This window comes from Cottoperca gobio, chromosome 10, assembly GCF_900634415.1.
Source record: "Cottoperca gobio chromosome 10, fCotGob3.1, whole genome shotgun sequence".
Lineage (NCBI taxonomy): Eukaryota > Metazoa > Chordata > Actinopteri > Perciformes > Bovichtidae > Cottoperca > Cottoperca gobio.
The window spans coordinates 2,877,136-2,894,846 of record NC_041364.1 but is presented as its reverse complement, the minus strand read 5'-3'; the positions used below and the strand labels follow the sequence as shown (position 1 = coordinate 2,894,846).

Below are 17,711 nucleotides of genomic sequence, written 5' to 3'. Positions count from 1 at the left end.
TATAGTTCATTTCCCCAATCAAAAACAATTATTTTTGTCGTATTTGTATTGACAAATCTCGTAATAAATACTATACAATGCAATAAATTCAAAAAAATATATCACATGCCGTAAAATATATTCCAGAGATGCATTGCGGTGGTTTACGGTAAAAGGAGGCGGGACTAAACTTTAACCAGGAAGTTTACAACAGCGCTCCATGTTTACACATGTCTGCACGCTCACGTGGAGACCTTTTTCACTATTACAATGTCTTCAAAGAAAAATAAAAGCAAATCGAAAAGAGCGAGTGAAGGAGACAGTTCCCTCTTATCGAGGGAGGGGTCACATGACTCCTCCAGCCTGCAGACGTCTGGCCACGACGGAGGTTTAAACTGCAGCTCATTCACTGTCATCGACTTCATTGATAAAGGTAAGACTTTTAGGGATAAACCCAAAAGTCCACCAGTAGTTTGACACAGCTGTAGTTTATATTAACGCTTTCAGCAACATGAAGGTGGAAGATCCGCCGGGGTCCCTGTTGCACTCAGGGATGCTGGTTGGTGCTGATGCTGTAACGTTACACCAGTAGTTTGACACAGCTGCTATGTTCATCCATATTCAGTGACAGACAAGTCATGTTTTTAACTTAGTCTTTTACTATCTAAAAGAACCTTTCAAAGTGAGACTGTTGAAGCCTCTAATGGACTACAGCTGCACTTTAACATGTATATGTAGAGTTTCTCCCCATCACTTACATCGGTAAAGCATTAGCTACATCTCTTACTGAACAGGGGGAATGATTACAGCAAGTACAACTTTGTTTTGTTGTTGTTGTTTTAGGATTTGAAAAGTTGTGAACATATCTTCTAAAGCTGAAAGAAAACGATGGGAAACATCCTCCTGCTTACACACCACAATGAAGGAACCAGATTCACTAGATACAAGCTCGTCCATAGTTCAACCTACTCTGCTACGTTGCTTTAACGTGTGCAACATTAGCACCAACCAAATGCTTGTACAACTTTGCATTCTCTCCTCCATTGTCAAAGCAGTTGGTTTGTAACCTAATATTACATTCAACAGGTATTATAAGATCATAAAACTAGATGCATTGCTATAGTTTGACCCACTTAGCACATGAAGTAGTTCGACTGAGTAACACCTGCAGGAGCTTCAACCTCACAACTGTCTTCACATATTAACAAAGCGAATCATTCATAAGAATCATTCCTCTTAATGATTTCTTTTTATTTATTGTGTTTTCACTTTATATTTTTGTTACTTTTCCTCACAGCTGATGACAAAACGCCCAAAAGCTGCAGATCAACTTTAGTGCAACTGAGCCTCAATTCAATGAAGTCCGCTGGCGTTTGCATCGGGAGACCCGTGCTGCTGACGAGTCCCACAGGACAGCAAGAGGTGCTGTCAGATGTTTTGTAAACAGTTGCCATCTTAAAGCTGCTTCTAACTTCCTGTACTTGATGTATGACGTCTGTTCTCCACCTTTTCCTGACATTTAGCTGCCTGTAGATCTTTTTTCTCCTCTGAAAGCTTTTTAAATAATCTTCTTCCAGGTGTGTCTCGGATGGCCGGTTGCCTCCTTTCCTGCTGGAAAAGTTGGTCTTCAGAAATGTGCTCAGAATAACCTCAGAGTGAAGTCGGGGCACGAGGTGACGCTGCAGCCTCTGACAGGCCCCGTGCTTCAGGCTGAAGAGGTGGTTCTCTCCAACAGGTAACCTTCATCTGGCTCTCGTCGATTAAAGTACACATCATACATATTACATAATCACATTCTACATCTTAGTACACAACATTATAGTTGTTGTACACGCAGCTGCTAGTTTAGAGGTGTGTGTGTAATGTTTTCCTTCCTCTTTTTATGAATGACTGTAGTAAATAGATACTTAATAGAAATAATCATAAAACTGCACTATTCATTTTATTCATGCACATTTTAAATCCCATTCCAAGCAGCTGATGGAGTTATACATGAACAAGTCATTTAATAACAACATTAATGTTCCTGGTCCTTCAGATGTTTCACACACCTTTGTGTTGTGTATCTCAGGTAAAGGCTGCCATCTGCTGGGGACACTGTGCAACTGCAGTTCAAATGCTAAACCATCAATATTTAGTATTGTATTTATCCACATTATGCATTTATTATTTATTTGTAAATTACTTTATCTACACAAATCTGTTTTTATATTACATTTTAGGACATATTTTTATTTTTTTGTGTTTAATTATCCTTTTAAATGTTTTAATGTTTTGTGTTCTGTGATGCTGCTCCTATTAAGGACATTTTAATGTCAGTAAGGCAGTTTCCTAGTTATTTAAATGTATATTATACATATTATATATTAATATACCGTATATAATGGGTTACAAATATTACAAAATGTGTATAGTTCATTATATTTGATTCTAACTTTCATTTAGGTCAAAAGATGACGCACTCGAGACGGATGAGTTCAAGAACTTCTTTCGGAGGTCTCTGAGTAAGTCCGTCGCTTCTTCACAATTTAATTCAGATTTTTTATGTCACATTCGATTCAGAATTGATTCTCGATAGAATAAATAGAAAGAGGGGTAACGATTGTCCATCTCTCTCTCCACTGAAATGATCCATCACACTCATTGACCTGCACATTTACTGTTTACTTTGCTGGAATAATAATAACTCTACTGGTTTGTCTGTTTTGTGCCAGTTGGGAACATCTTTTTGCCAGGAAACGTCATCCCCCTGACTTACTTTGGTCGGTCATGCAGTCTCCGGGTGGAGAACATACGAGGAGAGGATGGAGTCACCCTCCATAGACCGGTTCCTCCCCAGGGACTGAGCCCTGACGCAGAAGAGTCCTCCATGCTGGACTCCACGTCAGCCGACCTCTCCCTGCAGCTCAGCTTGCTCACTGTGGATGACAACAGCGCTGACGGGGCACCGAGCACGCCTGGAGAGCCGGGTCCTGCAGCCAGCACCCCACGCCGACCAGCCCACCTCCCTTCTCTCTCCTCGCCCCCCGCTCCTTGCACCCCGTCCTACAACTCCCATGATCCGTCTGCAGACTCGGCAGAGGAGGCCGTCAGTATGGAGAAGTCACATAGCTCAGAGCAGGCAGAGAAAGTCCCCACAGCTCCCCCTGGTGGTGCACTGAGTACCGACACCTTCTACTCCCTCTCCTGCTCCACTAAAGTCAGTTTCAGAGACACGGCACGGCCGGAGGATCCAGATGCAGAAGCTGAAAGGTCAAAGGTCAAATACAGCATGATTGGCGGGCTCAGCAGCCAGTTGGATGTCATCAGAGAGACTATTGAGCTTCCTCTGAAACACCCAGAGCTGTTCTCCACCTATGGTAGGAGTCTCAGAGTCAGACTTAAAGACAGTTAATGTAAAACTCAGATCTCTAATTGAAGGTTGTTTTCTGTGCAGGGATCCCACCTCCCCGAGGAGTGCTACTGTATGGACCCCCGGGCACAGGAAAGACTATGATTGGACGGGCCATAGCCAATGAGGTTGGAGCTCACATGACGGTGATCAACGGCCCCGAGATCATGAGCAAGTACGTCCATATCGCTGCGAAACTTTGCATCACGACGGTGTTATAATGCCGTCTGCTGGTGATCTGAGGTCAGGATTAAATAGAGTGTTGTTTATATATATATATTTTAATATGTTGCTGTGTTTGCAGATTCTACGGGGAAACTGAAGCGAGGCTGAGGCAGATATTCTCTGAGGCGTCTCAGAGGTAAACTATGTAGTTCATCCTTCTGACCTCCATCTGCACGATCCTAGTATGTTTTATACACATGCAAAACACAGAATGTTTTATTTTTCTTGGCACCTGTCCATCAATTTATTTAAAATATTTTATTTGTAATAAACGTTATTTGCTCAATTCTATTAATTTCTCTTGTGCAATAAAAAAAAACACAGGAAGCCGCCAAACCTACAGTACAAACCAATAATAAATAATATCATAAAAGATAAATGTGCTTAAAACAAACATCAAGCACATTTAAAAGAACAGAATTAATGACATTTGATTCATAATCTAAAGCTCTGCACCTTGAATAAAGTCTTATCGGCTGTTTTACAAACACCATGCAGAGCTTTCCTCACATTTTCATTTGATTTGCAGACAACCTGCAATAATCTTTATTGACGAGCTCGACGCTTTGTGCCCGAAGCGAGAGGAGGCGCAGAACGAGGTGGAGAAGCGAGTCGTTGCTTCTCTCCTGACTCTGATGGACGGGATTGGTTCAGTAAGTTTCCTTCTTTACCTTTGTGCCGTGGTGCATCCGAACAGGTGATGGTTCTTAAGTTAATATAACGGATTGTCCTGCAGACAGAAGCATCAGTGAAGCATCTGTGCTGTTGACTGTCACTCTGTGCCCCCGAAGTACAAGGCAACGTTTTTTATAATTTGATCTCTCATCCATTTTTGTATGATCTTGTTTCCCTCTGCTCTGAACCTGCACCTCCCTGGTCTGGTGGAAGTGTACTTTAAAGTTCCCAGAGTCAGACTCAAAGATTCAGTTTAACTTTCGGTGCGTCCTTTATTCATCACCTGCACTCGTGGCATGAAATGGACACTTGTCTCTTTATTCCATCAACCATCAGTTTAATTATTGCAAGGTCTGCTTGACACGGACCAGCCGTACACATGACTTAAGGATGTGGCTTCTCCTCAGCAGCTCTGTCAGGACACGTCCTCATTGCAAATGCAGATTGTCTTGCAGAAACCTTCTCTGCACGCTGGCCGCTCTTCACACACTGTGGGTTGTGTCTCTGGGGTGTTGTTTGTCCTCCGAGCGCTCGGTCAGGGGCTGATGATGAAAAAAGATGATCCCCCCACACACACACACACACACACACACACACACACACACACACGCACACACACGCCTAAACGGGAGCCTGGGAAACAAATCACCTAAGGTTGCCATGACCTGCCAATTTGGCATAAGTTTATCAGCAAAGTACAAATCCATGAGGCAGAGAGGAGCCTTGGTTTGGTTTGGTGATGTTACACAGATACACCTACGCCCCCCGCCTGCGTCCCGCTCCTGTCTGCTTTCCACAGCAGATGATCCAAGGTCATCAGCACTGATTGGTTTTAGGAATGTGGATAAAGCACTTCCTGCTCCTCGGCATTCTTGCTTGTGCCTGTAATTTATTTTTGTTTCAATTCTCCCAGCGGTGTTGAAAGGTGGAACAAAAAATAAAATATTTCTCCACCCTTCAGACCACCCTGAGAAGCTCAGGACCGACACAAGCTCAGCATCACACCGGGGGTCAAATACCCTCCGAGGCGCTGCTTATGGAAACCCACTGCATGAAGCCACAGATGCACAGTCATGAAGTTAAACTCAAGGCTGTTAGAAAGCAACAATTTGCATGTCATTATATCTGAGCCAGATACATTTGGCCGTGGCATTTTGAAATGCACCAGTCCGAATCCATCATCTGTGGATTTGACCCTTTTAGATGGTTTGGAAAAGCAGCCTGAAGACTACCACAGAGCGGACACACACTGCTCCTCTTCAACAGGCTTCCCTGAAACATGAGAACGTGACTGTGTTGCCTGCAGCAACATTAGCATTTCTTAGAGAAGTATAAATGTAGCGGCGTCCTGAACGATGTTATCGCCTGGAGGCCGGCGACATGATTCGGTTCACTGTCTTATGTAAAGTCATGTTGATGCCTCGCAAAGTAAAACCTTGTTTTCAGAAATAGAAGACTGATCTCTGCTCTTTCTCCGCTCCTTCCAGGAGGGTCACTCCGGTCAGCTGTTGGTCCTGGGGGCCACAAACCGGCCCCACGCCCTCGACCCGGCCCTGCGTCGACCAGGACGCTTCGACAAGGAGCTCGAGGTGCGTACAGAGACCACACACTGTGGGGGGAGCGGATGGTACAGAGACTGTCCTGTACGTTCTCAGCTTCTTCCTCTCTGACCAGCAGCCGCGTGTTCACTGAGCAGTTTAGGATATTTGCTGTCCTCCATCCGTTCATCTTCAGTTCCACCCCAATTACTTTTAAGTGTAAATAAAGCTTTCTGTCTTTGAATGTCTTGTTCTATTGATGCTATGATGGCAGGTGGGAGTTCCTAGCGCTGCAGAGCGTGCAGACATTTTGCAGAAGCAGCTGAGCTTCGTACCGTGCAACGCCACCGGCGAGGAGGTGACGCAGCTGGCCGACACCGCTCATGGATACGTGGGTGCGGACCTCGCAGCTGTTTGCAAAGAAGCAGGCAAGTAAACAGTGTCCCACTGTCGTGCAGAAAGTCTAAATGTTTCCTAGTCGCGGGCATCTAACGGCAGTCTGACTGTGGTCACATCTTCTCTCCCTTCTGGGCCGCATGATGTACAAAACGCTTCTGTTCCCAGAACTGCAGCGATAGATTGTGATGAATCTATAATAATAATAAAACCACGCAGAACAGCGACAGCTTCTCTGCCCAGTCGCGTTGTTCTTTTCATTGCTTCCTTTTGCCGAAACCAACATCATTTGGGAAACCAAAACAAAGCCTCACGTGCCAGCTGGCCCGAAGATGCTCATCATCTTTGAGCAGTTTGGTTTCCCTCGTGGAGAAAATAGCAAACAAACAACAGTTTGTTATTGAGCTTTAGGTACATTTGACTCCACCTCTGCTTGTAACACTTTGCCCAAACCGCAGTCCCTTGTGACTTATTTCTCCCTAAGTGAGTTTTCAACAGTTTGTCGGGTGTTCTGTTGTTTGTCTGACACGCCTGCGACACAGAGGGTCAACCATCCTTTGATATTTACCAAAAAGGAAGTTGTGAGTTTCTGTGGTGTTCAGATCCCAGGCAGAGAAGCCACTGAAACCACCACTTGTTGTGAAATTCCTTTGCCCCCCCCCTCACCCCTGATGCCACAAACCAATCCACCTCACATCCTGAGGACAAGCACGCCGGCTTATATAACGTCTGTGTGTATCTGAATGTGCTTCATTGTGTGTGTGTGTGTGTGTGGGGGGGGGGGATTGTACGAGCACATGCACATTTGTTTTTCTGTGTGTGACTCCGTGCGCCTCCTGGGTGGTCCCGGTGCCTGGGGTACGTGGCATATTGCATTTCCAGGCTGAGGAGGGAGCTGGGGCTGCTGTGCGGAAGCACTCCGGCGAAGAGCGTGATTTACCGTCCGCAAAGGGCCAGACGTGACTGGCAGGGTTTTCTAAGAAACCTCCTGATGGCCCGGAGGGAGACAACAACCTCCCCAACCCTGTCTGACTCGGATCACTTCCCTCAAAAGCCTCCAAACCCGAATCACTAAACAAACACAGGCCCTTGCAAGTCCGCCACAGGAGAACTAACAGATCGCATTTAATGCTTTATTTCTCTCTGTTGGCAAATTCAATCTGGAAACGAAGTACAAATTAAATACAAACTGAGGTGAAGGCTGAGGCTTTCACTTGTAATGCAGCTCGAGGTTCAGCCGTCTGACACCTTTTAACTGTCTCCGCTGGACGGACCAGCGCCTTTACAATCATTCATGTAAACGAGATACAACTTATCTTTAGATGAACAAGATGACATCTGAACAGTTTAGAACCGTGAATGTTCTGATATGTCATGCTGCTCTTCTCTTCCCTTAGTCAAACGTATCGGGTAGAAAAGCTTTCAGTGTTCCTAATAAAATAAAAAGCTGTGGCTCAAGAGGTCGAGTGTTCGTCCGGTGGTTCGATCCGAGTCCTTGGGCAAGAGGCTGAACCCCAAATTGGTTCATCACGGCTACTTGTTTGGTAGTCTGACTGTGAATGTGTGTTATTGTTGTGAATGTGTGTGAATGTGTGTGATTGTGTGTTAATTGTTGTGAATGTGTGTGAATTATTTTGAATGTGTGTGAATTGTTGTGATTGTGTGTGAATTTGTGCAAATCGTTGTGATTGTGTGTGAATTTGTGCAAATCGTTGTGATTGTGTGTGAATTTGTGCAAATTGTTGTGAATGTGTGTGAATTTGTGCAAATTGTTGTGATTGTGTGTGTGAATTTGTGAGAATTGTTGTGATTGTGTGTGAATTTGTGTGATTGTGTGTGAATTGTTGTGATTGTGTGTGAATTGTTGTGATTGTGTGTGATTGTGTGTGAATTGTTGTGATTGTGTGTGATTGTGTGTGAATGTGTGTGTGCTCTACAAGTCCGTTTACCATGTTAAAGATGAAGTAACATCTGCGGTGCAGAACAGTAATGCTTAGTTTAGCATTACTGTGATTATCTAGCTACAAATGTGCTTTTAGTAAAAAACCAGCTATTTGTGGAGCGATTATCTTTTCTTTGTTTGAAATGCTAATAAAGTGCAGAGATTAGTCATAAAACCTGGAAGTAAGTGCCTGAAGTAGGTGCTGCGGTTAATACAAGATTAAGATGTTTTCACGTTTTGCTCTACGACATAAAATATGTCAGTAAATTCCCCACTTGTGGATTTGAAGCTTTTTTTAAGAATCTTTGCTAACAAGCGGCTAAATGCTGTGGTGTAGTTCGTTTATGGCTTTTTACTTCTGGCGATTGCATCGTTTATTTGTGAAAATGAGCTTGAGTTTATGTTCTGCAATAATCTGAAATGCAAAGGAAAAATCCAATTGGCTTCTTGTCGAGGGAAGCAGGGCGATGCTGCTGCACACTGACCTACACTGCTGCAGCTCTGTGTGTCCATTTACTTAACACACACCTGTTGATCTGCTGTGTCAGCACTTCAGACGATGGAATTTGCAAACATAGTGTTGATGTAAAACTATGATGGACAGGAAATAGAAAAATAATTAATATTCAACTTGACTTATGGGCAAGGATCCCACACACACACACACACACACACACACACACACACACACACACACACACACACACACACACACACACAAGTTGATATCTGTTTTTTCCTCCTTCGCTTGCATTGAAAGGAACAAAAGCGGAAGAGACACAAAAACACATCAAGTAGGAACTGCAGTTGTTTCCTTCTGCTGCTCAGGTAACAATGAGCTGCTGGGGGAACGTACGCTCCGACGCACCGCTTCCTGAAAAATACAAATGGGGGGGCACGGGGGGACACACACACACTTATGCTGCATGCACGCACGAGAGGCTCGTTGTGGTGGGGACTTCACTTCCTGCCTTTTAGTACAATACCGAGCTGCTTATAGATCTGAGAGTGAGACTATTTAAATCGATTTTTCATCTCTGGAGAAAAGCATGGCGGGAAGGACGACGAGGCTTGAAGTGGCTGGATTGTCCTGTGCATTTCTTTTCTTTGTGTGTGCATAAGAATGGAAATGTTGATGTCATTGTGTTCGTCCAGTCAGAGTTGCACCACAGAAACAACTTCTTGACGACAGATGTGTTATAAAATCAGCACTTAATTACAGTTGATCACAGATGGACGTAATGTAATGCACACTCACAAGATCTATTAAAGTCTGTTTCACCACAAATCCCCTTTAAGCCTCCACTGAGCACACAAATTATTAACAAAATCTGCGCTTTACATCGTGTGCACTGACCGAGGGATCCAGGGTGAGCGCCGTGATCCCTTAATGAGAGGAGGGATTTTAAAACAGGAATGCGTCTCAGTATTAAGAAAAAGCACGTTTATGTTTACGTGTATTTAAATGTCTTTGCTGTAAAAAAAATAAATTAAAAAAATACACATTTCGAAAACATAAAGTCAATTCAAATATTCTATTTGGTTTTTGATGCTCGTGGTGAAGTGTTGTCATTTTAAATGATTAAAATAAAGAATATAAAGCACTTAGTTGAACACTAAGTGCTTTATATTCTTTATTCTCGCATCTCCTCCCGACCCCTCATACGTCTGTCGTGAGGAGTTCAACCAGAGAGTGGTTCGGCCTAAAACTACAAAACAGTAAAAGAAACAAGTGTTATTCTTCTTAACGATATTGTTAATGATCTCGTAACCACTGCGCCAGAGACCCTCAGAGTTTTGCAGCCGAACGACAAGTTGATTTATAATTACAAGTATCTCGAAACTCAGTTCAAAGTGCATAATGAGATCCCACCATCGCTTCCCAGCTCAGCGCTGCAGCAGGAAAGGTCACACGCTGCAGCTGAACCGTGGTAACCTTAAATGAAGCCTCTGGTGGGAACATGTTGTACTGCTGCAGAGTCGAGCTCGGCTGCATGCAGTGACTGTGACGTCAGCGTGGACACAACAACATATCAACACATCAATAACAGTGAAAGTATGTCTTTGTTTTATGTGTCTTAACTTTTGAATGGGTAACCCCGTCAGCGCACATCTCCGTATAAGCCTCCTGTGGATTCGGACCTTCTTTAAGACTCCCCCCCCCCCCCAACTCTGAACTTCATCTGTCTCAGTTACTGTGTCTGAAGTGGACATGGCTTTCATCATGGCTCCGTGCAAGTTGACAGATTTATGTACACATTAAGATGATCTGCTGGACTGTGTTAGTCACAGCAGAACAAATGTGCAGCCTGCACGCCAGTAACTCTATTTATAAACCTTTCTGACAGCGTTCCTGTTGTATCTGATGTAGCTCCTCGTCACGTCTTTGACTGGGCTTTCTGTCCGACGTGTGTCAGCCCGCACGCCGTTACCGGACAGGCTGACGCACAGTCAAGTGAAGAAGTCGCGCTTTAATGTTTGCAGAACTGCGGTTCTGCCTCGGACTCGCATGCTGGAAATTGTGCAGCGACTAGAAGGTGCAAAGAAAATAAAATTCTAAGTTCTAAACTCTTACAGCACTTAATATTCATTTATATTCATTTAATATTCATTTATATTCATTTAATATTCATTTAATATTCATTTATATTCATTTAATATTCATTTAATATTCATTTAATATTCATTTAATATTCTACAATAAGTGTATTTGACAGTTTTCCCTTTTCCAAATCGAGAGTCTAAAGACCCAACAAAGGATGCTCCGTGTCGTTCTCTTTATGAAACAAACGTGTCTGTACAAACATCCTCGTACAGTGACACAATCATGGCATCATGTCATGAGAACGAAGCGTTGAACTCACTTTCTAAAGGAAAAGGCAACAACGAGAGTTGTGTGTCAGAACAGATACATACAGATTGAGAGTTCCTACTTTTCTCTGCTTTATATCATATTAAACTGAATATCTTTGACATTTAAAGGCATCGCTTTGGACTTTGAGAAACTGAAATGGACATCTTTCACTATTTTCTGACATTTTTGTAGACAATTGATCGATTAATCTAGAAAAGTATCGGCAGATTGATCGATGATGAAAATAAGATCTGAAATAGACGGCGCAGAAGCCAAAAAGGTTCAAATCCATTTGTGTTAAAAGTTTAGAACATTTTAGAAAAACGTAAATCTGTGCAAATCTATTGTGAGTCCTGAATATACAGGATATATAAGTATAAATATATATAAATATACAAGTGTGAAAGAAGAAGAAGAGTGCGCATCAGGGGAAGTGATTCAAACAGAAAGGTGTTTTTATAGTTTGGATCCTGAAGTTGTTGATGTAACCACATCGACACTGATTTCGTCTGATCTCACTTCCCTAAACGTTACATTGACCCGGTTCCCAGCTCGGCACAGCTTACACACAACATCTCCTCATAATGAATCCCTCTAGGTGTTTCGTGTGGCATTGGAAGCTATCATGTGGTCTCGTGGAGCCTCGCAGACTCTGGGCGTCTCTCTGTCGTCCTGTTGGCGTTCAACTGATCTCGGTGCGAGCAGATGACTCACTTCCACAGTCTAAACAGTGCAAAGTGTCTGTGTGTGTGAGGGCGCACGTTTGTGTGTGTGTGTGTATGCGTGTGTGTGCTTGTTTGGTTTGTGCCACATCCGGACGCACTGTTTACAAGCCGCTCTAAACAGGGGGGAAGCCCACTGGAACAAAACCGGCCAGTAAAATTGATTATGTGGAATAATAAACGCACAAGTCGGCACTTTGTCTGCTGAAAGCTTCTCATTCGCCGGCTCAATATTTAACATTGGCTTCTCCAACTTAGACTGAACGACCCGAGTGATTTACCAGGTAACTGTGCAAAGTGATTTGGCCGACACACTTCAGTCCTCCGAAGCGAAATACTTACTGCGCTGAGTAGAAAAGAGGAAGAAGAACGGCGGCGCAAATGACTTTTGTTTGACATAAATTGTGCAGTAGGAGACTAAATGGGCCAAACACTGCTGAATGCTCGCTGATGTTTACAGCGGCAGCCTTGCCTTATAAAGCGCTTTTCCCAACTCGTCTGTCCTTTTAAAGACACTTGAGGAATTTGAGGACAAGTCACATAAATATCAGTCGGATCAGCACGTGAAGTTTATTTGAGGCCTCTGTTTATAAAATCCGGAAATGTGCTGCTTGTACTCCTTAACCCCGGCACTTACCTTTACCCAGTGACAGCTGTGAGTGTGTGTGTGTGTGTGTGTGTGTAGCATGTACCGTGTGTGTATGCCTGCACACGTTTCCTGCATGTTTGGAGAGTGTGAGCACGTGTATTTGTCTTTGTCATCTCTCTGTGTGTGTGTGTGTGTGTGTGTGTGTGTGTGTGTGTGTGTGTGTGTGTGTGTGTGTGTGTGTGTGTGTGTGTGTGTGTGTGTGTGTGTGTGTGTGTGTGTGTGTGTGTGTGCACTTTAAGAGAAACGTATTATTGCGGCTCTGGGAACAGATGTTGGTTATTGTAAATACAGGTGCAAAGAGTGGTCCGGAAGCTCCGGCGAGTAATGAAAACGTTCCTGTGGTTTTGTAATGCACAAAGAATTTCACATTTCCTCCGAGTACGAGTGTCGCAGGGGAGCTGCCGCTGTCCGATGCAGCATGAAGCCGCACACGGTCCTGATTCTTCCCTGTTGAAATGTGGAATGCACTGTTGAAGTGCAGATGGACTTCTCTTGACGCACCGTCCTGCACTATGTGGGTGATGATCTGCTGTCTCTGACAATGGAGCTCTGTGAGGTTTCCCTTTTTGAAGTCTTCTGCTGGAACTTAACCTCCGAGCATTTCCTCCCTCATTTCTTTCTTCCTCCCTGGAAGTTGAGGGCAGGTCTCTGGAGTTTACTTGCAGTTGCATTAATACAACCACATGATGCAGCTGCACAGTGCACGTCATACAGTGCAGTTTCCTATAGGGTTTGTATACCCATGAAAAGAGGAGCTAATCATAAATACTGATGAAGACTGCTGGAAATATGGAGACGTATTGCTGGTATTGTTGTGCTGCACTTTCCGCAAGTCATACATGCAGATACCCGAGTATCTGTCCACCATTAGCTGAAATATGCCAGGCCGATTTATCGTCCAGACTTTACTGTGGATCTGGTTTGGCTGGAAGGATTGGACGGGGTTCAAACGGTCTCTACTTCAACCCCAACGTACTGCAGTCCATGAGCAGTTTCATACCCTGAGCAGCTCTTTTAAAGGTGTGACGCATCAGATACATGTTGCTCAAGAGAAGGCAAAGGATGCTCTTTAGCTAAAACATCATTCACTGAAACTTCAGATTTCTGGAGTTCAGAACTGTGACTGTACACACACACAGTCTGTCACTGATGGAAGTTGATTTATGGATCATTCGATGCTGGTTGGAACTTAATGCATCAAAGCCTGTAAGAATAAGTGGATTCATATCTTGTGCTGAAGGTACTTGTGGTGGGTCAGCGGAGGCGACCCCTCGAATAGAAGGCCTTGATTTCGGGCATGGTCTGTTCTGGACCCACATAATTAAATCCATACCTGTTGGAAAACCACAAATAAGTGTTCTCCTCTCTTCTCCCCGGCCGGCTTTAACTCTCTTCCGTACCTAGTTTATGCCCTGGTGGTGTGAGGTTTTGCAAATGTGCATTCTTGTACATTTAGGGGGCCCCTTTTTCTCTCAATTCCCACTAGATCTCTGCAAATTTGAAGCATTCTGGAAAGCAGGAGAAGAAAATGAGTCCACATAAGGTTCAGATTAAATTGTGTTGTGTTGCCTCTTCCTCCTCCCTTCCCATCGGATGTTTTCATAACTAAACCAAATGTGTGCTTGGAGTCAGCCAAGAGCAGTCAGGAGAGAGAGAATCCCTGAAGCAAAAATGTTAAAGTCACATCGTTGAATCAAGTTTCCGCTGCCCTCCGGGCGTCCAGGCTGCACTCGGAGCTCTGCAGCTTATGAACCCCATTTCCCCTCCGCGAGGCTGTTTCTCTGCGAGGCTTTTCATTACTGCGGGAGAAATGCTTCAGTTTTGACAGTTTCAGATGTTTCTTGGTGAAACATTTATTAAACATTTGTCAGCTGCATTTTCATCTCCAGGCAGCCGTACTATAAACCAGCCCCTTTAAACTAGCTTTCAGTCTGCGCTGTAAAGTATTTTCTAACTTTAGCTAGTTAGATGATTGAATCTAGAAAATACCCTTTTGCAGAAATGTTGAGTCTGCAAGACCTCCACATTTAATATGGAAAAATGCCAAAGAAGCAAAGCACTCTAATAAAACATCACAAATCAATGCTGCAGAAGATCTATCAAAGCTAACCATTCTTCTTATTGAGTTGCATGTGTTTAAATGAATACAAATGTTGGTGTGTATAGTTTATTGTCTTTGTATATATGGATTCTTTTGAACAGATCCTGAACATAGCAGTTCACATGTTGTGGACTTTATGTAAAAGGAGTCATTCTGCTCAATGATGGATCCGCATGCTGAAGGTTTATCCCTCTTGTGGGTCCTTCATGATCACATTGTCTCTCAGGTTGTCCTCTCAGGCCTGAAGGATGCTGGGTTCCTCCACCTTCACAGGGCAGGCAGCTGATGGTTTGGGGTTAGTGCATATGGTGTTGTGGCTGGTGCTCCTCATCTCCCTCCTCGCCCCAGCTTCCTTCCACATCCTGTCTTGTCTTGCCTTGTCCCTTCCACTCAAACCAGATGTTTTTGTGCAGTCTAAGCAGCGCCGGGCTGAAGCTTTAACGCAGATGAAGAGCTGAAGCGGCAGCCAGGTGGAAAGATGGGAAGTTCGGACCTCTAGGGATCCAGAGTGAGAAGGGGAGTGGGTGGAAGAGCTAGAAAAAGACATCATACTTCAGGGGGCCGGGACTGGGGAACACATTGACCTCATCTTGGCGTGCTCGCCGAAGACAAACCTGCTTGCATTAATTGTGTTTCTCCTTCTCCTCTTCGTCTCCGTCTGTGCCTCGCCTAGTTGGACGGGTCCTGGAAAATATAAACAGGATGCAGTCTTGTCTGATCGTAAATCCCCTCTCGTCTGCTCCCTGGCCTCGAGCCCTGGACCACGTCCGTTCCCCTCCAGCCCTCGCCACCCCAACTCCCGCCCAGAACACCCTCCCCCCCATTAGCTCAGAAGAGGAAGCCAAAAGTTTGTGCGTCTGTGTGATGTGTGCACATGTGCATTGGGAAGGGTTGTGTGTCTAATATTCTGTTACCCAACACTGGGGTTGGAAACGTGGTTGTGGGCTGGTTTTGTAACTACTAATCATTGTCCAAAGTTAGTGTGTAATTCACTCTGAGGAGACCTGTCCTCCCACCTGTAGGGGTTAAATCTGCACAGCTGCATGCAAGCTGACGCACACATGGCCTTTTCTGCATCGTCGTAGTTCTACTCTTCTCACACATTCTCCTCTGCCTATTAAGTAATGATTGCATGCAATATTGCAACCAGCAGACCCTGTTTTTCTGTAATGTGAAATGGAGAAAAGTGCAAACAGAAAAAGACCAAAAAGGTTCTCGTGCACTTGATTCTCTCAGCGAAGCTGCAAATGTTTGCGTTCTGTTGCAGGCTTCGATCATGACCAGCATGTTAGGCTTTTGCTATGATTTTGGAAACTCTTTCACAAACTCTCCTCAAAGAAAACTCAAACCTGAAATAACATCCTATGCCGAGGACACGCTGCAGAGAAAGGTCCTTAATCAGTCTTCATTTCCTCTCTGACGGAGATAACAACTCAAGTGGTTGTTGAAACAGAAGTCCTATGACAGGAAGGTCATTCATTTAGATCCTCTGACGGACTGTGAAAGACTTGAAGGAGAAAAGGAAGCAGTAATGCTATCATAGCACTCTCGACCACAACCGCTTGGTGTCCAAGAATAGACGACCAAGAAGTCAGAGGAGCCGCTGACTTTAGATGAAATGAATAGAATATATAGATTCTATAGCTTTGTATCAGCTAATTATCTCTGCTGCTGACCCTCAAACCTTTTCTGAGCTCCAGCAAACCCTCAACACAATTCATCCAGTATTTACCCAGAATCCAGAAGTCAACTTATTCAAACAGCCGAGTGTTTCCACAAAGCTTAACCTTTAGCTTCAGCTCGGCATTAGCATCGCACATTCAATCGCAGAATGTGGATGTTTCCTTGTGTACTCACACAGGCTTGTGACGTTTCATCGAAGAACCACATATTGTGACACGGCTGCTCTTCTTTGTACCGATGATTCAAACAGGAGCATGTGCTCCAACTGGCCGTCACTTAACTTCATCTATATAGAAATCAATAGGAGTTTTACTTGTGGAACCTGGGATGCCTGAACTACACTTGACAGTTTTATTAGCGTGATGCAAGAGGAGCGTGCGTGTTTAATAACTCTCCTTGTGATTAAATACAATCTTTTTTTGTGTGTTCTGCTTTAGAAATGTGTGTTGTTTGTGTGTACTCGGTGCTTCTCACTCATCACTCATCGTTTTGCAGAGCTGTCTGTGCCCAGATCTTTCTCCTTCACTTAAATCTGCTGTGACCTCGTTTTCAAGGCGAGACAAAAGCGTGTTCTTGATATTGATGCATCACTGTTTGTTTTGCTCTCGTCTTTTTGTTCACATGCTAAAGTCTCTGGAACTGAGGGTATTCAAACCTTAAGCGCTTCAATTACACTTCCCTTCCCTTCGGCCTACTCTCTTTTTTTCCCCCCAATAATGCAAGCCCAATTATTTTTGCCATCAAAAGGGGAATTAGTGTTAATTTTGAGATTTGCATTCGCTGGGCGTGTATCCTCCCAGCGTGTACAAGCCTGAATGTTTTCAGTAAGAAGTTGGACTGAGTGCATGTGGTTTTCAAATGAAAACCCTAAAGCCACAACGACACTATTGCTTCTTAAGCTTTTGTCTTCTAAATGATTCACACTTTCTGTTACGTGGAGCTGAATGTCTTTAAGACGCTACTGAAACATTTTTTTTAAATATAAACTTGGCTCTGCCGTGGCATTATTATCTGGAGCTCAATTTTGGTCTATTGACGTTTCTTTCCTTCTTTGTGAAGCATGACTTCATTGAGAACAGTTCAGAATAAAGAAGTTCTTTCGTCTGCTGATCTAGTGAGAGATTTAAAATGTGTAAACTCTCTTTCTGCAGGTTTGCATGCACTGAAGCGAGCACTGAGAGGTTCCCACCAACCGTCAGATCAGCAGCTGATGGGGACAGTGAACGTCACTCTGCAGGACCTCCAGTGGGCCATGTCTGTTGTGAAGCCAAGCGCCATGAGGGAGGTCGCTATCGACGTCCCCAAGGTACAGTAAACTCTCCGTCTCCCTCATCCGCTCATGAACACACCATCTCTTTATTTTTTAGAATAGTTGGAAACCCAACGACATAGCTTTGCTTTTAAACTCAATAAAACCCAAAATGTCTTTGCTTTGTCCTGATATTGATACTAATGGAACTCGGTGTTTCCTCTTTGGATGCTGGACACAAGTTGTAGCAGCCACGAGTTCTTCGGCTGGTTGGTTTGGACAATCGGCGCCATGCACACTGCAAAGT

General features: G+C 44.0%; 1 protein-coding gene across 1 annotated transcript in view; it reads left to right on the top strand.

The window, feature by feature from the left end:
- The first annotated feature begins 168 nt into the window (after positions 1 to 168).
- afg2a (AFG2 AAA ATPase homolog A) overlaps positions 169 to 17,711 on the top strand; it is a 104,828-nt gene continuing 87,285 nt past the window's right edge. Inside the window, exons 1-11 of the mRNA XM_029442082.1 lie at positions 169 to 412; positions 1,277 to 1,401; positions 1,557 to 1,714; positions 2,425 to 2,483; positions 2,694 to 3,338; positions 3,416 to 3,545; positions 3,675 to 3,731; positions 4,125 to 4,248; positions 5,758 to 5,859; positions 6,083 to 6,236; positions 17,307 to 17,461. Coding sequence (XP_029297942.1) covers positions 250 to 412; positions 1,277 to 1,401; positions 1,557 to 1,714; positions 2,425 to 2,483; positions 2,694 to 3,338; positions 3,416 to 3,545; positions 3,675 to 3,731; positions 4,125 to 4,248; positions 5,758 to 5,859; positions 6,083 to 6,236; positions 17,307 to 17,461 — 1,872 coding nt within the window. The 5' untranslated portion in view covers positions 169 to 249. The remainder of the gene's footprint in view (positions 413 to 1,276; positions 1,402 to 1,556; positions 1,715 to 2,424; positions 2,484 to 2,693; positions 3,339 to 3,415; positions 3,546 to 3,674; positions 3,732 to 4,124; positions 4,249 to 5,757; positions 5,860 to 6,082; positions 6,237 to 17,306; positions 17,462 to 17,711) is intronic.